We start from the raw sequence: 22,151 nt of genomic DNA, 5'->3' as shown, positions 1-22,151 counted from the left end.
AATCAGGATTGGATGTTTTTCTAAAAGATCTGCTCTAGCAATTATTTTGGAGAAGTTCTATGGCCTGTGTTATACAGCAGGTCAAACTAGATTATCATAGTGATCCCTTCTGGCCTTGGAATCTATAAATCTATGCTTCCAGCCTATTGCAATTATTAATATGAAAAATCACCCAAACACCAATTTACCCATAAAGTCCTTTATTAAATTCAAAGGTCAAATGATACTTTATGCAGTTGTTCTAAACATGTCTAACAACCTAAAATAAGCAGTTACTTCATCCAATACAGTAACAAAATATTCATAAGCATGTGGTTAGTATACTTACAAATAGGCCAGACATGGGAATGACCATCTCATTCTGGTGTGCTCCAGCATGATCAGGCAGGCTCTGACAAAGAATTTTCAGATTTATGGACTTCTTTATACCCGTCAGCTAACTTGGTAGCTTTAGCAAAAACCCAGTTTGAAGCAGTTTATCCTTGCTACTTTCCTTCCTCCAAGGCCTTACCTTCTTATCTCCTCCCCCCTACCTTTGTTTGCACAGCAGAACAATGGCAAGATTTGGGCTTGTTTTTTTAAGACAATTTCCCTTTGTCTTGTTACTCCAGCTCTTTATTAGTTACTTTTGGAACCATACATCCTTCCCACACTACAAATAACATTACTTACTATACTTAAGGCCTTCATTTACTTGTTGATTGAGGCCTTCTCCCTAGTAGCCACAAATTATAAAACAAATATGTTTTTTTCTTAACCAAACTTAAGCTAACTCTGTTATTATTATTTATTATCCTACAAGGCCTATTGTGGGAACAGTGCTTTCTCTCACTGCTTCCAGTGTGCTCTGTTTTTCCAAAGCCATAGCATGGCCCAAGGTCTGATAAGATACAGCACAAAAGAAGGCGCAAGACACTCTGACAAAAACAAGATAAAAATAAACAGAATGAATCAGGGTTTTTTTTAAATAAAAGTTTGTAAACCCAGTGTTCTTTTAAAAAACCAGGCCCATCTATGTTTAATAATCAGCTTAAGACTGTGGAACAGAAAAGTCCTTTTATTATATATAATTATCAGATGGGAAAATATGAAATTATTATTCATTATCTGTACTGTGGTAAGACCTAGGAACCCCATTCAAGGATAAGACCTCCTTGGTGCTACATGCTGCATAGGAACAGGAGCGGCTCTAGACATTTCGCCGCCCCAAGTAGGGCGGCATGCTGCGGGAAGCGCTCTGCTCGTCGCCGGTCCCGCGGCTCCGGTGGACCTCCCACAGGCGTGCCTGTGGAGGGTCCGCTGGTCCCGCAGCTCCACCGAAGCCGCGCGGGACCAGCGGACCCTCCGCAGACACGCCTGCGGGAGGTCCACCGGAGCCGCCTGCCGCCCTCCCGGCGACCGGCAGAGCAACTCCCGCGGCATGCCGCCCCAAGCACACGCTTGGCGTGCTGGGGTCTGGAGCTGCCCCTGCATAGGAAGATAAAGAAGATAGCCCTGGGCCTTAGAGAGCTCACAACTATGTTAGATAGCAAACAATATAAATGGACAATATCAGGGGCGGCTCTAGGTATTTTGCCGCCCCAAGCACAGCAGGCAGGCTGCCTTCGGCGGCTTGCCTGTGAGAGGTCCCCGGTCCCGCGGATTCGGCGGCACACCTGTGGGAGGTCCGCTGAAGCCGCGGGACCAGCGGATCCTCCGCAGGCAAGCCACCGAAGGCAACCTGCCTGCCGCCCTCGCGGCGACCGGTAGAGCACCCCCCGTGGCTTGCCACCCCAGGCACGCGCTTGGCGTGCTGGTGCCTGGAGCCACCCCTGGACAAAATGAGGAAACAGAGTTAGGGAGAGCTACAAAGATGAAAAAGAATCATGAAGTGAACAGAGCTCAGGGGCGGCTCCAGGCCCCAGCATGCCAAGTGCGTGCTTGGGGCAGCAAGCCACGGGGGGTGCTCTGCCGGTCGCCACGAGGGCGGCAGGCAGGCTGCCTTCGGCAGCTTGCTTGCGGAGGGTCCGCTGGTCCCGCGGCTTCGGCGGACCTCTCGCAGGCGTGCCTGTGGAGGGTCCGCTGGTGGTCTGCTGAAGCCGCGGGACCAGCAGACCCTCCGCAGGCAAGCCGCCGAAGGCAGCCTGCCTTCCGTGCTTGGGGCGGCAAAATGCTTAGATTCGCCCCTGACAGAGCTTAGCAGAAAAGCAGTAATCACAAATAGCCACTTGCCTCGCTTGATTTGTGGGTGTTTGCTTTGTGGGCATGGAGGAGGCTTTTATAAAAGGATTGTTATATATCTTGCATCTGTAACTCAAAGGCAGCAGATCCATGCTGCCAATTCTTGATTGACTTCAGTATAATGTTTGTTTACCATTGACAAGTGTTCTAGCAAAATGAAGCTGTCCCAAGTGATCATAATGTTAGATCATGTTATCTTATATGATTAGACACTATAAACGCACGACTTCTTTGGTTGCTTTGCTGTGTTCATGTTGCGTTTTCTGTAATATTTTACTTAAATATTAGAAACTGTTATTTTGTCTAATTCTAGGGCTGTTGTGATTAATCACGCTGTTAAACAATAGTAGAATACCATTTATTTAAATATTTTTGGATGTTTTCTGCATTTTCAAATATATTGATTTCAATTAAAACACAGAATACTAAGTGTACAGTGCTCACTTTATATTTATTTTTATTACAAATATTTGCACTGTAAAAAGCAAAAGAAAGAGTATTTTTCAATTCACCTAATACAAGTATTATAGTGCAATCTCTTTATCATGAAAGTTGAACTTACAAATGTAGAATTATGTAAAAAACATCAACCTTGCCTTCAAAAATAAAACAATGTAAAATTTTAGAGCCTTCAAGTGCAATCAGTCCTACTTCTTGTTCAGCCAATCGCTGAGACAAACAAGTTTATTTACATTTGCAGAAGATAATGCTGCCTGCTTCTTGTTTACAATGTTACCTGAAAGTGAGAACAGGTATTGGCATGGCACTGTTGTAGCCAGTGTTGCAAGATATTTACATGCCAAATGTGCTTACAGAGGCGGCAGGTTTGTATAATTTTTGGTGGTGCCCAGAACAGGTCCAAGACCCGCCCCCCACACCTGCCTTGTAAGCCAATATATTTTTTTTTAAATAATGTAAAAATGTGAGGGCTCTGGGGTGGGGCTGGGGATTAGGCGTTTGGGGTGTGAGGGGGGCTCAGGGCTAGGGCAGAGGGTTGGGGCATGGGGTGAGGGCTGTGGAGTGGGGCTGGGGATGAGGGGTTCACAATGCAGGAGGGGGTTCAGGGCTGGGGCAGAGGATATGGGTAAGGGGGGGTGAGGGCTCTGGCTGGGGCTGGGGATGAGGGGTTTGGGTGTGGGAGGGGCTCAGGGCTATGGCAGAGGGTAGGAATGTGGGGCGGGTGAGGGCTGGGGATTAGGGGCTTGGGGTGTGGGAGGGGCTCGGGCAGAGAGTTGGGGTGCAAGGGTGAGGGCTGTGGGGTGGGGCTGGTGATGAGGGGTTTGGGGTGCGGGAGGGGGCTCAGGGCTGGAGCAGAGGGTTAGGGTGCAAGGGGTGAGGGCTCTAGCTGGGGGTGCAGGCTTTGGGGTGGGGCAGAGCTGGGGATGAGGAGTTTGGGGTGCAGGCAGGCTGCCCCAGGACTGGGGCCAGAAAGGAGGACTCCCCCCCATCTCTCTCCCCACCGGCAGGAGCGAGCTCCGGGGGAGGGGCCTCCTTCACACCCTCCCCCCCAGCAGCACATTCACCTCGCACCACTGTCACTGAACATGCTCCTAGGGCCCCTCTCAGGTCCAAGAAGTCCCCTTGCCTCCACTGGGGTGGGTGTCGGGGGGGGCTGCCATCACATGTGCATCTCCTCCCCTGCTGCTGCCCCTCACTGTAGCCTCACTGGGGCTGGGGGATGGAGCTGCCCTTGCCCAGCATGGGGCAGGAGCAGTGACTGCAGGCGGTGTGGGCCCTGTGCTGATGGAGGGTCCCACCAGAAAAGGGAAGGGTCTGAGGCAGAAGGGCAGGGTAAGGGCAGCTTGCCCTGCCACTAGTGAATGGGGGGCACTAGGACACTGCGGCAGCAGTTGATGCTGGGAGCCAGCAGAGCGGAGGTAGCACGGAGCTGTAGGGGAGAGTCAGGGATGCTCCGGGGCCCCAGGGAGGCGCGCAGGGGCGGCAGGCGGGGCTGGGGTAGAAACCCGGCCCCAAACATTGGTGGTGCCAGGCCCCCGGGCCCTGAATATTGCTGGAGCCTGGGCACCACGGGCCCATACAACTTGCCGCCCCAGCTAAAGATTCGTATGTCCCTTGATGCTTCAACCACCATTCCAGAGGACATGCAGCCATGCTGATGACGGGTTCTGATCGATATCAATCCAAATCAGTGCGGACCGACACATGTTCATTTTCATCATCTGAGTCAGATGTCACCAGCAGAAGGTTGATTTTCTTTTTTGCTGGTTTGAGTTCTGTAGTTTCCACATTGGAGTGTTGCTCTTTTAAGACTTCTGAAAGCATGCTCCACACCTTGTCCCTCTGAGATTTTGGAAGGCACTTCAGATTCTTAAACATTGGGTCGAGTGCTGTAGTTATCTTTAGAAATTTCACATTGGTATCATCTCTGAATTTTGTCAAATTTGCAGTGAAAGGGTTCTTAAAATGAACAACATGTGCTGGGTCATCATCCGAGACTGCTATAACATGAAATATATGGCAGAATGCGGGTAAAACAGAGCAGGAGACATACAATTCTCCCCCAAGGAGTTCAGTCACAAATTTAATTAACACTTTTTTTAACAAGCGTCATCAGAATGGAAGCATGTCCTCTGGAATGACAGCCGAAGCATGAAGAGGTATCTGAATCTTTAGCGCATCTGGCACATAAATATCTTGCAACACCAACTACAACAGCACCATGTGAATGCTTTCAGGTAACATTGTAATTAAGAAGTGGGCAGCATTATCTCTTGTAAATATAAACAAACTTGTTTCTCTTAGCGATTGGCTGAACAAGAAGTAGGACTGAGTGGACTTGTAGGCTCTAAAGTTTTACATTGTTTTGTTTTTGAGTGCAGTTATGTAACAAAAAAACTACATATGTAAGTTGCAGTTTCATGATAAATAGATTGCACTACAGTGATTGTATGAGGTGAATTTAAAAATACTATTTATTTTGTTTATCATTTTTACAGTGCAAATATTTGTAATAAAAAATAAATATAAACTGAGCACTGTACACTTTGTATTCTGTGTTGTAATTGAAATTGATATATTTGAAAATGTAGAAAAAATCCCAAAATATTTAATAAATTTCAATTGGTATTCTATTGTTTAACAGTGTAATTAATCACGATTAATTTTTAACGGTGATTAATTTTTTTAATTTAATTTTGTCAGTTAACTGTGATTAATTGACAGCCCTAGATAATTCACAACTATATGTACAACCATAGGTACAACATATAGTATTCATAACTATGTGCATGACAGTTTAACAGAGATACTGTGGAATTCTATTTTTTCTGCTAAGGGAAGAACATATTTTAAGTGGGACATAGGTAATGCTGTTTGTTACCATAGAAGGACCTTACAGAGGATGGCGCTGGAGCATATATGTGTGCTATATTATTGTGAGTTTAATACAATTAGAGATGCAAGATTTGTTGGGGGAGGGAGAGAGTTAACTCAAAAGTAACCATTTAAACAAGCCAAACATTTTTATTTTATTTTATTTTTTAAATAAACAGTTAGAAATGTTTATGCAACAAGATTTGTGGGATTTGTAAGTGTTGTTTATTTCCTAATAATTCAGCCCATGGTATTCATTATAGACATCCTGGAGAGTTACAGATTTCACTCTGTAGTTATATAAAAAATAGGAAGTAAAATCTCTAGAACAGACTGCACATTTCATAATGTAAAGCTGGTTTATTAGCATAAATGTACTGATTGTTTACACTGGCGTCTGTGCAAAGGACAAGCATTTCTTTGTATAAGATAATATGTGGAATTAAGGAAATAAGGAATAAGTTTGGAATGAGACGTTTACATACCGTGTATAAAATCTGGAGCCTGGTGGTCTAGAGTGAAATTCTGGTCCCATTGAAATCAATGGGAGTTTTGCCATTGACTTCAATGGGGCTAGCATTTAACACCTGCTTCAGTGAACACTGCTACTTGTTGGGTGATGATGCTTCAGGCAGTAAAGGAGGTCAGAAGGTGTTAAAGTTTTATTATTGTATCCGTTGTGAGCCAGATCCTGTGACATATACAGTAACTCCTCAACATTGTAGTTATGTTCCTGAAAAATGCGACTTTAAGTGAAACGATGTTAAGTGAATCAAATTTCCCCATAAGAATTAACGTAAATGGGGGGGGTTAGGTTCCAGGGAATTTTTTTTTGCCAGACAAAAGGCATTATATACATTTTAAACAAGCAATTTAATACAGGTATAAGTTTTAAACAGTTTTACAGAAACAATTTAAGTATGAAGCTTAGTTGAGGTGGTGGAGTCAGAGAGTGGAAGAGGATGGATTGTCCGGCTGCTCCTCTTGCTGTTCTTGCAAGCTCAGGCACTGACTTTGCCGGGCTCAACCCTCGGGCCATCCACTCCACCCCTTCCCCCAAGCCCCCACCCTTGACCCGCCTCTTCTCCCCCCCACCTCCTCCCCCTTTACTTCGCACGCTACGTCCTGGCTCCTCCCTCTACCCTCCCCTCCCTTCTGAACGCTGCAAGCCAGCTGATTGCTGTGGGCAGGAGGCAGGAGAGGGAGAGGGGAGGCATGCCGAGTCTCACTCCTCCCCCCTCCCTCCTGCCTGGGGCAATCAGCTGGTTCGCAGCATTTAGAAGGCAGAAGGGATGGGGAGGAGTGAGGACTTGGAGCAGGCTCCCCCCTCCCCGCCCCCACCTCCTGCCCAGGGCAATCAGCTGGTTTGCGGTGTTCAGGAGGCAGGGGAGGGAGGGGGAGACTGCACGCTGAGTCCTTGCTCCTCCCCCCTCCCTCCTGCCTCTTAAACACCACAACCAGGAGGCGGGGAGAGGAGGGGGAAGGTGCTGATCCGTGGGGTTTGCCGGCGGGTGGGAGGTGCTGTGGGAAGTGGGGGGAAGGGAGGTTGCCAGCTGTAGAGAAAGCAGGCAGCCAAACAACGTAATAGTGGAGCATTGCACAACTTTAAATGAGCATGTTCCCTAATTGATCAGCAACATCACAATGAAACAACATTAACCAGGATGACTTTAAGTGAGGAGTTACTGTACAGTGCTTTGGCTAGGTGAGGATTGCAGCCTCAGGCCCTGTTTTGTAGCAGCATTAAGGATTTCTTTCTCACCAGAGGCAATCCCTCAAACCCAGATGGTTATCCCCCACAAGGTCCTCCGGTAGACAGACGGTGAATAATGGTGACTTGAATAACATGTTACAAACTTGGAGTTTGAAAAATCAGTGCTAAACCATATAACATTTTAGTCATGGGTGGCTAGCCCCCTGCCCCGCCTCTTCCGGCTAAGGCCCCGCCTCTTTGACCCGAACCCCAGCCCCGGTCGCTGCTCTCAGTCCCTCCCCAGGTGCAGTCCTTCTCTCCCACGGCTCCAGCTGGGGCGAGAGGGGCTGAGAGCTCGGTCAGGGCCACAGCGAGGCTGAGCGCTCAGCCCTGGCAGGAGTCAAGCTCTCAGCCTCAGCTGGGACTGCAGTGCAGCTCCCAGCCTGGAGCCCCTCCCTTGTTCCACCCCTTCGCCCGCAGCCCTGCCCATGGCCCCACCCCATTCCACCCCTTCCCCTGAAACTCTATCCCCATTCCATCCACAGCCCCATCCCCATTTCTCCCCTCCCCAATGGCCCTGGCCCCATCCCACTCCCATGCCACCTCTTTCCCTGAGGCCTCACCCCCCGCTTGCTCCACCCCATCCCCACTGCAGCCCCGAGACCGGAAAAGCTCTGTGCCCTGGCCATGGCCCTGGGGCCACGGTGGGGAGCAAGAGCTCCTCCAGCTCCGGGGCCATGGCCGGGGGAAGATTTTTCAGGGGGCCCCAAATCCACCACTGCCCCGGCAGCACGAGGTTTTGGGAGGTTTAGTGATAGAATTGGTTACTCTTCCATTTAAACCTTCTGATGAATTTCTGGCTTGTGTTTGCGGATCTGTACTACTGCTTATACATTGGTTTTGAATGTTTCAAAAGCTATGGCCTACATTTTAAAAAATGACTAGTGATTTTTGGAGCTGTTTTTGGGTGCCCAACTTCAGAAACCTTAAAAAAGTACTAAACACCAGGCTCTGAACACAGAAACACTTCAAATTACCAGCCACTTTTGACAATTTAAGATTAGGGTTTTTTTCCCTCCTAATGGAGGGGACTTCCCAGATGTCAGGAACCAAGCTTTGCTGATACACTGTCTGGGTGCTGGAGGTCGGCATACACTTCCCTTCCCACTAAACAAAATGTTATTGCAACTTGAAAGAACTTTCAGAGTGAACATGCTACTATATACAAATGTTATGTGCATGAACAGTGGCTGAATCTATAGACTGATATGTTACTACATAATTATATTCTTTTAATCTGTCTCTATGTAGATATACCTGATGAGGTGATTCAATACCTGATCAGGAGAAAAAGTAATAATTTGGCTACTCTATGTATATTTAGCTCTTTTAATGTTTCTTCCTAAATCAATTCCTCCAGCATGCTGACCACTTCTATTGCTCAGAAATCTTTCCAATTGTCTTCCAGGTAAGGTGGTGGCCGGAACGGGACACAATATTCCAGGGGTGGACACATTAAAGCCATGTAGGCATGATGCTTACCTCATGCTGTGTTGCATGCCTCTCAATACAGTAGGTTATCCAGAATTGGACTGGCTTTTATTGCAGTAATATCACATTCCAAACACATATCTAATTCACTGGCTACTAACACTCTTAGGTATTCTTCATCTTTAGGGCTCTCCCAGTTTCTAAAATAACATTTTTTTCATATAAGTTAGGAGGCAGATTTGATAACTACAGGGAAACTGATTGGCAGTGTTTTTTTAAATGGCTTCTACCATAATAAAGGAAACACTCTGACACTTAATCATTATAATCCAATGTTTATTATTTTCTCAGAATAAAAAGACAATTTAAATAAAAATAATTCTTAGTCTGTTTCTACAACCACTTTGGCAGATATTGGCAGGTTACTGTTAATAGTCGCCTTAAGATTAGCCCAGAAAAGCCCATGTTTGCTTTTCTCCTTTGGCCACTCCAAGTATGTTCTCTTTGCCATGAGAGCTTTCAGCTTGTGATATCTGGCAGGAATGAGATACTGCGGGATTGGTTCCAGTAAAATGAGGATTAAGCTATTGGAACTTTCACTAAATAATTTGTGATGGGCGAAGTAAAGCTCATAGTGGCACCATTCACTCTGGACAAAATTGGGAGACAAAACAAAGATTGATTTGTGGCTTTTCTCAATGCAGTTTATAATGTTCTCAACTATGCTTTTGCCAGGAATGAAGTTCCTCTCATGCAGACAGATCTGTACAGACCCATCTTCCTTCTCCAGGTTTGGGATCAGATGATTCTTCACCCAGAGGGAATCCCGTTCGCTGTATGAAATAAAAGCATGAAACTGTAAAATGCTTTGCAGATCTTCAGGGTGACTCTTCCGAACCCTACGTTTTGTTTGCGTCCACTGCCACATCATCTTCAAATACCACATTATGTCAAAATAGATACACAGAAAGGATGTCACAGCCACTACCACCACTGTAACAACTAGAGCTACAACAAGCAAGAGCGTTGTATTGCAAGATAGTTCAGACAACTGAAAGTCCTTTAGCTGGATTCCCTTTAAGCCATCTGGATATTCGCACACATAAGATTCTGGCCAGCCAACCAACCTTCCGCCTGATTTTTTTTCAAAATTAACAAAGTCTCGTAATTCACAAGAACATTGGAATGGATTGTGTCCTCCTCTGAGCTCTCTGATATTTTGACAGCTATGGAAGAAGTCAGATGATGGGGTGAGAATTGAATTCTCTTCTATATTCAGTAATTCCAGACCCCTAAAATGACTACATCCAGGCAGCTCAGTTAACCTGTTAAATGCAATATTTAGCTCTTTCAAAGCTTTCAGTTCAGTAATGTCTTTGGGGACCGTTCTGATTTGGTTATTTTGCAGATCAAGTATTTGAACATTGATTGGCAAACATCCAAAAACTGAGTCTGTCAATTTGTTTGAGGACAAATTCAGTTTAGCCAGAGTTCCAACCCAGTGGCAGTAGTTCTCATTTTCATCATAATACAGCAAATTCCTACTTATGTCCAAGTGTTTCAGTGATTTCATTTTACTCGTCATTGAGCTCACCTTGGAAAGTTTTTTTAATTGATTCCTCTGTAGAATAAGTGTTTCCAGGAGATCTAAGTTATTACAGCCTTGAAAAACCATGTCTGTCAAATCATTGTTTGAAAAGTTTAAAAAGCGAAATTGACTTGGTTTGGAAGGGCAAAGCATATGTATCATCTTTGAATCAGATATTGTCAAGGCTGTAATGTTCATCTCTGAAAATATGCTGTATAGGTCATCCTGTGAAAAATAGAATACCTCAATGGAAACATTCGTTATTATCACTGCTTTCAGTGAAGTACCATCGTAGTTGAAGTGTTGCTTGTTAATATGTGACATCAGTTTCACCTTGAAGATACTGAAATATTCAGTGGATGTATGCCACACAATCTGAAGAATTCTAGTAAAGTTTCCCCAGGATGTTGTAATATTGTTCAGAGCAAGATTTTTTAATCCTGAGGTTTTGTTGAATTTTGACAATAGTTGTATTAAATCACTGATTCCATCCTCTGGGATATTTGACAGTACTAAACTGTCTGAAGTATTTTGTTCTACATCCCAGCTGGGATGGTTTATTTTGTTATCTGCTGATGCAAACTGAAGCCTCTTTGTGTGTGAGAGCGGCAGGCTCTTGGTTTCATAATCATAATGGTCTTCTAGTAAGCTGCTGGAATAGTTTGCAATAAATTCATTTTCATCAGATGGCTTGATATTGTTCCAAAGAGTTAATGTGAAGACACCACTACAAAAGAGAAAGTTTGTGAGGAGTCTTCTGTTTTCTGCCATGTTGTTTTGTTATTCTTTATAAATGCTTGTTGCCCTTCTTCATTATTTCTCCATATTGGTTCTAATCCTATAAAAGAATTCATATTAAATCACTATAGTAATGACTGAGTGTCCAATATAAGTGTCAGTGTCTAATTCTGGAAGGTGCTGAGTGTCCTTCTCTCCCACTGATTTTAACAGCAATGGAGGACACTCTGCCATTCAGTAGAGGCAGCACACATTGATGTTCATTCATTTACTGTCTGTTTAAGGGGGAAAAACACAATTACTACTTTTTAAACTCTTACTTTTAAAAAAATTAATATAATTGTAAAATGTATCTGATTGACAGTTCAGGGGGACTGAAATCTGCTGTTTATTCATGAGCAGGGACAATGCACACTTCCTCAGAATGTAAAAAATGCACCTTATTTTGAACTGAAGGGATCAACTCTAGGAATAAGAGTTTCCGTGGTCATCAATTCCTTGGGTTCTTTGCTGAGGCTGCCAACAAGGACATCAATTAATTTCAGTAGATGGAGGTTTTGTCACATAAACCTCTGTCCAGTAGCAAATGGATTGAGACCAACAACTAAGTCATTTCACATAACCTATCAAAGAACAATCAGAAAGCAATACCTGTCTGTCACTGCCACCCTAGCTGGAGGGAAAATGTCTTAGTGGAGAATAGGCTCTATCCCATTCCCAGTCCCACAAACCCTCCTTGAAATTATACTTTATTAAAGGGGTTCTCAACCTTTTTCTTTCTGAGCCCACCCCCCACATGCTATAAAAACTCCATGGCCCACCTGTGCCACAACTGTGCCAGCATTAGGGGGCAGCAAGCAGGGCAATTGCCTGGGGCCCCATGCCACAGCAGGCCCAGAGAAGCTAAATTGCTCAGATTTCAGCTTCAGCCCCGGGTAGCGGGGCTTGGCATCCAGACCCCAGCAAGTCTAATGCTGGCCCTGCTTGGCGGACCCCCTGAAGCCTACTTGCAGCCCCCCAGGGGGCCCCGGACGCCGGGTTGAGAACCACTGCTTTATTAGACATACTGACATTCTTTGCCAAACCTTTACTTATGTTAACAACTTTTATCAGGTCACTAAGTAACAGAGGATCAACTCATTGACTTACGACACCTTTTACAAAAAATATGTTGAGCCAGAATGAGAAACAAATTAGAAATCTTGGGGCTCTGAGGTGCAGCATTTTCACCTCCAGAGACCTAGGTTCAGGTTTTAGCTTAGGTGTCAAGTTAAATTTAGTTTGCTTTTATCATGGTAGTCCCCAGTAGATACCTGGATATGGGCAGAGAATGGCAGTATAAATGCAATCCTCAGAATGGCATGAGACACTTAGCTATATGTTCCCATATTAGGACTTACTTCTGCTATTAGGCATGAGTAACTTGGCTGCTCTGTACTACAGCTCAACAGGAGTGGGCAAAGCAGCATTCACTGCCCTAATTTTCTTACTTTGTGCTTGTATGGACAACACTCCTTCTATGCTGTGCAGGATCAAACCTTAAGTGAAATGCCCCCCGTTTACATAAGTGATGTTACAGCACAGCTAAATAAGGCCCTGAAATGTACATTGCCATCTTTCTTTCCCTGCACTTATTGCCAAGACATAATTTCAGCCATGTTTTATAGGTAAGGACCAGCTGAAAGGAGGCTATACATTTTCCAGCTGCTTTATTAAAATAAATCCTCTTCTTTATTCCTGAGTGTTGATCATTAGAGTCAAATTATTTACATATACATTCATACATTCTTTGTCCATTTTCTCATGCCCAAAATTTCTTTTTGAGTCAGAATGCTCTGTAGTACAATGAAATTGATAAGAGTTAAAACACAACATCTGTGATCTTTAGGGTCTATAATTAATTGAGAACTAACATTTGAGAGAGACGTGGTCATGGCACTTTTCATTCTGAATGATCCCAAAGCACTTAAACTTGATAAGCAGAGCAACAGGAAAATTCAATCACCTCCTACCCATGGGTGGCAAGTTTGTAAAAATTTTGGTGGGGCCCAGAACCCGCCCCCAACTCCGCCCCCCCCAACTCCGCCCCCACCTGCCTAAGGCTCTGGGAGGGGGCTCGGCGGGGGAGGTCTGGGGTGCAGATCCTGGGCTGGGGATTAGGGTGCAGGAAGGGTGCTGGGTGCAGGCTCTGGGCTGGGGCAGGGGGTGGGTGTGCAGGAGGAGGTGAAGGCTGCAGGCTTTGGGATGGAGTTTGGGGTTGGGAAGGGGTGTGTGGGAAGGGGAAGGGAGTTTGGGGATAGGAGGGAGTGCAGGGTGAGGACTGTGGGGCTGAGGATGAGGGGTACATGATGCAGGAGGGGGCTCAGGGCTAGGGAAGAGGGTTGGGCTGTGGGGTGAGGGCTGTGGATGAGGGGTTCATGATGCGAGGGGGCTCAGGGCTAGGGAAGAGGGTTGGGCTGTGGGTGAGGGCTGTGGATGAGGGGTTCATGATGCAGGAGGGGGCTCAGGGCTAGGGCAGAGGTTTGGAGTGTGGGGTGAGGGCTGTGGATGAGGGGTTCATGATGTGGGGGCGCTCAGGGCTGGGGCAGAGGATTAGGGTGCGGGGGGATGAGGGGTTCATGATGTGGGGGCACTCAGGGCTGGGGCAGAGGATTAGGGTGCGGGGGATGAGGGCTCTGGCTGGGGCTGAGGATTAGGGTGCAGGGGGATGAGGGGTTCATGATGTGGGGGCGCTCAGGGCTGGGGCAGAGGATTAGGGTGCGGGGGGATGAGGGGTTCATGATGTGGGGGCGCTCAGGGCTGGGGCAGAGGATTAGGGTGCGGGGGGATGAGGGCTCTGGCTGGGGCTGAGGATTAGGGTGCAGGGGGATGAGGGCTCTGGCTGGGGCTGAGGATTAGGGTGCAGGGGGATGAGGGGTTCATGATGTGGGGGTGCTCAGGGCTGGGGCTGAGGATTAGGGTGCGGGGGGAATGAGAGCTCTGGCTGGTGCTGAGGATTAGGGTGCAGGGGGATGAGGGGTTCATGATGTGGGGGTGCTCAGGGCTGGGGCTGAGGATTAGGGTGCGGGGGGAATGAGGGCTCTGGCTGGTGCTGAGGGTTTGGGGTTGGAGAGGCTCAGGGTAAGGGCAGCCTGCCTTGCCAGTACTGGCGGTGGGCAGGCACTAGGACCCTGCGGCAGCAGACAGCAAATCTGCTGGGAGCCCTCCGGGCAGCAAGCAGGGGAGAGGCGCGCTGCGTTCTGTCAGGCAGGGACGCAACACAACGCGGCGGAGGGGGGGGAACACGCGGAGGGGGGGTGGCAGGCGGGGGCTGGGACCTGCTCCAGGCAGGGTCGCGGCGGCGGGGGGAGACCTGCGATGGCCGGGGCCGATCCAGGCAGGACCGGGGGGGGGGGCGGGAAGAGACCCAGCTCCAACTATTGCTGGAGCAGGGCGCCCAGCCCTGAATATTGCTGGGGCCCGGGCCCCACACAAATATATAACCTGCCGCCCATGCTCCTACCTGGTAGGCTGCAGCCAGATAGGCAACCCATATGTGTGGTAGTGGTGAGGAATTTAAGCCAAGTTCACAGGGGCAAATCCCTAATGTGTTTAAAGTTCTATAGGATCCTTATTATACACGGAGAACAGACAAAAGCTTGATTTTTAAGGTCTCATCCAAAAGACCATTCACCACCCACCCAAAGTAAATTGAATAAAACCTAATGTTAACTACAGATTGTTGTGGTTGAAGTCTTCTACAATGGCTGAATGGAATTACAGTCAATGCCCTCCCAGGCAGTCATGCTAGCCATATATATGTATTACTGGTGTAAATGCAGCAAGGAACTACCTAAGTGTGGTGGCAAACAAAGGCCTCCACCCACCCCGCACCAGAGACATGAGACAGAGGTTTTGGTAGAGTACTTCCAGACGGAGCCTGTGAGGCCAATAAAGCTTACCAGTTCTTGGCTTTGTATAGTATTTTTGGTTAGGGGGAGTGTGGTGTTTAAAATCGGAATATATTCAATTTTATTTGTGTTCTTAAGCAAAATGTAAACTATTATTTAATCCAAGATTGTTGCATTTAGTATGAAATAAATGTTCATTTGACAAAGGGTCAAAATCTGAGCTACTAAGATCAAAACAGATGTTGGGAGCTCACTTCTTGTCACATGTTCATTTCTCACTCTGAGCTTAGGCAGCACCTGATCAGACCCTCCCAGGACCAGACTCTAAAACAGGTATAAACCTGGCACAGTGGGTGAGCGGATCAGAGCAATATGATTGACAGGCTAATAGAACTGCACAGCGAGGAAAACCGGTGACTGACATAGCCGACAGTAATCTTCAGCAGGCAGCTAGCTAAACCCAGAGGAATGCAGGCAGAGAGAGACTAAAAGCAAACTTTGCTACTGTTTTCTGAAAGAGACAAGCTTTGGAGCTCCAAAACACAGAGCTCTTCTTCAGCTCAAAAGCTTATCTCTTTCACCCACAGAAGTTGGTCCAATAAAAGATATTACCTCATCCACCTTGTCTTGCTCAAAAACAACGAGGAGTCCGGTGGCACCTTAAAGACTAACAGATTTATTTGGGCATAAACTTTTGTGGGTAACCACTTCTTCAGATGCATGGAGAAGTGGGTTTTTTACCCATGAAAGCTTATGCCCAAATAAATCTGTTAGTCTTTAAGGTGCGACCAGACTCCTCATTGTTTTTGTGGATACAGACTAACACGGCTACTCTGATACTTGTCTTGCTCATATCCTGGGACCAACACGGGCACAACAACAACACTGCAAACTGTTGTTTTCTCCACAGATGAACTCCAGGCACTCCTGATATCATGAATTCTTGTCATAATTGAAAAACATTTTAAATATTTAAGATTAGAACTCTATATTAATACACAAAATATATTGAATATATTGAAAAGTCATATAAGCATGACCATGTATTTTGTAAGACACCATTATAAGACACAAACCTGATGTAAAAATATATAATTGATACAGGTAAAATATATTGGTTTGCTTTATCTCCAATCCTGAAAACACACACATGCACAAAATAGATTTAGTTGAACCCTCTAGTGGAACCCTCTAGTGTAGACACAGTGATACCAGTATAAAGGAGACAAAGAGTCCTGTGGCACCTTATAGACTAACAGATATATTGGAGCATAAAATACGTCTGTTAGTCTATAAGGTGCCACAGGACTCTTTGTCACTTTTTACAGATCCAGACTAACATGGCTACCCCTCTGATACTTGACAGTATAAAGGTGTTTATATTGCTATAATTTGTTTCAGTGAATTTACTGAACTCAAATGAGGCTACCCTAATCACTCACAGACTAGAAAGCAAATAATAAACTTTAGTTCATAAATGATTTACAAAACATGTCTCATTTTCCAAATAAGATGCAGAGTACACAACACTTTAAGTTAATCAGAGGTCTATTTAAAACAAACATAAATTAATAGTTCTTTCTTACCAGGAAGCCTTGCTGCGCAAATAAGCAGAAAACTTATACCAGGAAAAGACAAAAAGCAAACTTCCTGTAACACTGCCTATTTGAATAATGACATTTAACAACACTCAAACCTTCCAAAAGTTGTTTGCGCCATCTACTGACTTCTTATGAAATTACACATGTATTTTCCACAAATTGATGTTTTTCCAGACATTAATGATAAAACTTTTTGCTCATTTAATTATATTATTGAACTGCATGTTTTCATGCTTTGCGATAGCCTAAGTAGGATAAATTCCTTAATTCTCATTTCAGCCAATCCATCAATTGCTTTTCCTTCCTACTGAATTTTTTTTAAAATAAATTAAATATTTCTTCTGTTGAACAAGTTTTACATTGACACCCAAATATCTTCTCCTGGAACTAAATAATAATCCAAGTCAAAAAGCATGATTCTGATTCTGGTTTTGAGCATTTTGTCATTTTAGTTGAAACAGTTTAATTGTAAGTTCCTGTCATAAAATGGTTTCTAAAAGTACTTTTTGTAACTATGTCCCATTTAAATTGCATTTTGATCTGAAAGGGAGAATGATAGATCTCTTTTACTTTAAAGGCATCACAGTGCTAGCTACACTGAAGTCAAGATAAAAATAGGTCTATTATTATATTGTCACCCCTCTGTCAAGTGGTAGCAGATGCTGAGGCCCTGCAAGTCAGCTTCCTATTGGAAGAATAATCAATGACATGGAGTCTGTGTAGATTCTAAGTATAACTAGTTTATTTACATGATACACAATAGTCCATGAACAGAGGTGGTCATAAACAGCATACAGGAAAATCCATCTTTCTGAAATCTAAGTACAAGCTCACATGCCCAGTTCCAACGAAGCAACTCTACATAAGAAATTGACTCTGTTGGAGAGATTAAGGCAAAGAACAAACTCTCATGCTGTTTTTTTCACAGCTCCCATCAAGAACCTATATGACAAAAATAATTGTAACTCTGACAACCAGGGTCTGTCAGCAAGCAGGATTGAACCTAGGATCTCTGGAGCTAAATGCATGAGCCTTTACTGTGTGAGCTAAAAGCCACTTGCCTTTTAATTAAGGCTGTAGCAGACTCATTAATAGCTAAGTGGTCTAGGTGTCACTAGAGGGGGAAAGAGCACCATTCCCAGCAGGCATGGGTTACATAATAACACAGCTTTTCTTCAAAGATTATACACTTCTTGCATGCTAAAACCAACAACAAAAACCTATAAGACTATGACTTGTAAGACAGTGCCACTTGATGATTTTTTATAACAATATCTTAATTTTTAAAATTCCATAACACCATCAAAAACAGTCCCTGAGAACTTTACTTTCCTTGAGTTCTAATTCAGACTAGTTCTACCACCCTAACTCATATAGACTAGCACTTACTTAGCAAGTCATCCCACTCAAGTCAATGGGCTTTTTCCACATCTTTCTAGTTTAGGGTGCCACAACGCAATGAACTGACATAATGACTCATGATGCAACATTGGTATAGGGTGACCAGATAGTAAGTGTAAAAATCAGGACAGGGGGTGGGGGGGTTATAGGAGCCTATGTAAGAAAAAGCCCCAAATATCAGGACTGTCCCTATAAAATCGGGACATCTGGTCACCCTACATTGGTATAGCCCAGGAAGCCAAAGAAACAACTTTAAAAGTGACTGGTTTTGTCGTAAACATCATTAGTCATGTCATGTTTTATTGCTGAAATTTAAATCAAGCCTGGTCTGATAAATGAAGGGTTGGGGCGGGGGCTCCCTTTTATGGACACCCAGCCAGCCAGTTAGCTATAAAGTCCCTCTTGGTGGCAGCTTGCTTTACCTATAAAGGGTTAAAAAGTTCCTCAGGTAAAGAAAAGGGAGTGGGCACCTGACCAAAAGAGCAAATGGGAAGGCTAGAACTTTTTTAAATGGGAAAAAAAGCTTTCCCTTTGTCTCTCTGTTGTTCTCTATGGGCTGAAGAGACAGAGGCAGCTGGAAAGTTGTGTAAAATTTGGACCAGGTATGAAAATTTATCATCCATACCTAGAAGGATTCACAGGGACAGGGAATGTTTAGATTGATGTGATTAGGTTTATTGCTTTCATTTTCTGTAAGGCTTGTGGACTCCTTTGTGCTAACCCCATATGCTTTTGTTTGCTTGTAACCCTTAAGCTGAACCCCCCAAAAAGCTATTTGGGGTGCTTAATTTTTGGAATTGCTCTTTTAAAATCTATCAAAAGCCTAAGCTCCAGATTATTGTTTGTTTGTTTTAATAAAATTTACTTTTTTTAAGAACCTGATTGGTTTTGTGTCTTAAAAGATCTGTGCATATGTTTTTCAATTAGCTGATGGCAACAGCTGGGTTTCCCTTTTGTTTGTTTCCTTTCTCGGCTTCCCCGAGAGAGGGGTGGAAAAGATGAGGGGTCTTAGGGAAAACTTCCCAAGTGAGTTTTTCCAGGATTTGCAAGAGGCAGTTTTTCACTTGGGTGGTGGCAGCATTTACCAAGCGAAGGTCAGAGAAAAGCTGTAACCTTGGGGGTTTAATATAAGCCTGAGTGGCCAGTATTAATTTTTTTAAATCCTTGCGGGCCCCAACCTTCTGCACTCGAAGCGCCAGAGTAAGGAATCAGCCTTGAGACCTGGTGTCAGGAAAAGGAGGAGAAAGATAATACAGGTGACAACACAACATAATATGGACAAGCACTGTGATAACTCACTGCCCTCCACTGTTGTGCCAATGTGCTTCAAAAAGCTGTGCAGTCAAAATATGCAAAAATTAAATAAGCAAAAATGTTCACTTAATGCTTCCAAAAAAGAATTCACAGTGTTGTGTATCATCTGCACAACTCTAAATGGCCCAGAAACCAGCTATATCCAAACCACATTATCATCTATCCTCTGTCATGGCAAGTATGGTCAGCTGTAAAGACTGTGCTCTCTGATAAACTTCAGGAGGTGGGCAAAGTCCAACAACCTGGCTATAAAATGCCTATTGCCCTAGTGAACATGGTGCATAATACACTTTGTTTAATCTGAAGGGGACTGTCATATATCAGAGAGTGGTTATGGTAGGGTAGCCCTTTGATTATACGGCCAAACTAGCTGGCCATTGACACTGTTTGAATTCTGTACTCATGCCTATATATTATCTGATTAACATATTAAAAATAAAAGTATGAATTAGAAAAGTAAAACAAGCACATTCTCATTAGTGCTAATGCACTGTTAACCATTATACTTCACCATGCTCATTCATAGGTGCAACCATCTGCTGGAGCATAAGTATGGGTGTATGTCCTCCCAAATCAGAACTACCTTGTTATGTCCTACTGAGGGCAGGAGCAGGACTAATGCATCTCTTGCACCTAGTACCTTCTCAACATTTTTTTAAACTGTTGCAGCACTGAATTCATTCATTTCTTAAAGAGCAAGTACCATTCCTAGAAACCATAGCGTGCACATTTAAAGAGACACTCAGGTCAAATCTGGCCCCATATTTAGATTTAGAACAACCTTTTATTAAACCTGAGACCAAAATAAATGTTTCCATGACTTTCTGATTACAGTTAATTTTCTGTGTGAACTGTTTTTGAAAGAACTAAATATTCCTATGCAGTGTTTGCAACCCAGACATTTCAGCATTGTACTAATTCATAAGAAACAATAAGTGGAATTAACTACTGTATTTTTATCAGCCAAAGTGAGATAAATACAAAAACAAAATTTAAAACCATAACTACAGAAAAATAAATTCAGTTAAAGAAATCTCTATGCTTAAGAACATAATTCATCATTACGCTTAACAACAGGACATGTATCATAGGCTTATTCATTTCCAATACACATTCATCCTAGCTAAAAACTTTATATTACTTTATATGTTATGCTATATGTTTGTATGTTTCTGATCCATGCACAGGCCTCTACAGAATTTGTAAAACTGACACTCTAAGAGCAGCTTCCTTGTTGGTACAAAACTCCACCATCCATCAAGAGTAAAATAGATCTCCAGTTACTAAGCTTCCCTTATCCCCTTCAGCTCAAGTCAAAAAAGTGGTGGTGTTTTTTACAATTCTACCAAATCCACTACAAAGCAGAGGACAAGCCTCTGTGTTTTTCAAGATTTAATTGTCAATATATACTATATGTAAAAAATCAATAAAATCATATAAAATATGTTGGTAATAATAATTGGTCTGCACTGATTTTTATCCTTATTAAAATGCCCTGGAAATATATTTACTCAATATTTATTCTGGTCTCACCTAGCTTAAAATGGGAACTGCAGAGTGCTTTCTTTGATAAATTTATTGAAAAGTTGTCTGGTTTTAATGATGCTTCTATGAGCACCACAACTTATTTAGAAGTACTGAGAGTCTTTTCTGTTAGTGAAATTCCTTAATAAAGCATAACATATATCCTTATGCTCATAAAGCAACACTACACAAGAGTAACTATTTTTCTTTTACTCCAGCAGAGGAAGAACAACACTAGTGGCAAAAAGCTATTGATGAATCTACAGACTGACTTTCCATAGAATGAAACTGATGAGTCCTGCCTTACAATAAATTGAGGAAGGAAGTGGAGGAATAAGGAGACAAGAACCACAAGTTGTTTGTCAAGAGCCTGCAATCAACGTTCTCTTAGTTAAAAGATGATGCAGAACTTGTTTCACAACATTGTTGGTACCCAAAGTGAACAGTAACTTACTGGAAATTAGTATAAACAGTTCTGAATTTTTTGAGATTGAAAAAAATAACTAGGGCTCCCAGTCTTGCAAATGCTCATGTATTATACTGTAAATACTCCTGCAGGGACTCAACATACTTAACTTTTTGCACATAGGTAGTCACATTTATTTCACTGAAGGATCAGAAATAAAAAGCAAGAAATTGCAATCTACCAATTTTCTTTGATATCAAAAGATGATGCATTTAGCTCCTATTGTGTAATTTTCCAGTGGTATACAGCTGATACTGTATGAGGGTGTCATCGCTGCCTCAATAAAAAAATATGAGAATTAATCAGTTATCACAAGGGTCTGACAGAAGCTGTTTCCCAGCTCTTACTTTGTCATAACTCCATTGCGTCCCCTGCTCCACAAGGCTTCCACACATTTCTCCTTCTCACTTTGAATTCAGTTTTCTACAAGGAATTTAATAATTAAGTGGAGCTTAGAAGTGCTACCACAAACAAATATATAGATATAATATATCTATAACAATATAATAATAATTGAAAATATTGGCAAGTATACATTTGGCCCTGTTGGAGGGGGGCATCGATACACATTACATTTTTGGTGGCATATCGTGATCTACACAGTCCTGTCATGTAACATCGTGCCAGCATAAAAATTTAAACGTAATGACAGCTATGAAAAACAGCTTGTTAACACGGCTATTTATTTATTTTTACATTTTGGTACAGTTAGTCTCAAAGTACAAGAAATATGCACTGTGATAAATCCATTTGTTTTAACAAGGAGAACTGTGTTAGCCTGATTCCCCCTCAGTTCAAGCCTTTTCTTTCTCCTCTGAGTTACAACAATCCCATAACACTAGTTAATATCAATAGAAGCTGAATGCACATATCTGAGGGAAGATCTTTGGGT

At 43.6% G+C, this 22,151-nt stretch overlaps 1 protein-coding gene across 6 annotated transcripts in view; it reads right to left on the bottom strand.

The window, feature by feature from the left end:
- LOC123371454 (toll-like receptor 1) overlaps positions 1–22,151 on the bottom strand; it is a 51,666-nt gene that overhangs the window by 23,743 nt on the left and 5,772 nt on the right. The window contains exons 2-4 of one of the 6 annotated variants that reach the window (XM_045019098.1): positions 21,607–21,682; positions 11,503–11,579; positions 9,057–11,163 (exon numbers count right to left, since the gene is read on the bottom strand). In XM_045019098.1, coding sequence (XP_044875033.1) covers positions 9,120–11,096 — 1,977 coding nt within the window. In that variant the 5' untranslated portion in view covers positions 11,097–11,163; positions 11,503–11,579; positions 21,607–21,682 and the 3' untranslated portion in view covers positions 9,057–9,119. Of the gene's footprint in view, positions 1–328; positions 1,033–9,056; positions 11,164–11,502; positions 11,580–16,539; positions 16,607–21,606; positions 21,683–22,151 lie in introns of those variants that run through there. The other 5 variants (XM_045019096.1, XM_045019099.1, XM_045019100.1 and 2 more) reach the window with 5 other exon arrangements.

The sequence above is a fragment of the Mauremys mutica genome, chromosome 5 (assembly GCF_020497125.1).
Source record: "Mauremys mutica isolate MM-2020 ecotype Southern chromosome 5, ASM2049712v1, whole genome shotgun sequence".
Classification (NCBI taxonomy): domain Eukaryota; kingdom Metazoa; phylum Chordata; order Testudines; family Geoemydidae; genus Mauremys; species Mauremys mutica.
The sequence above is the reverse complement of the archived record's forward strand: the minus strand, read 5'-3'. Positions and strand labels throughout refer to the sequence as shown.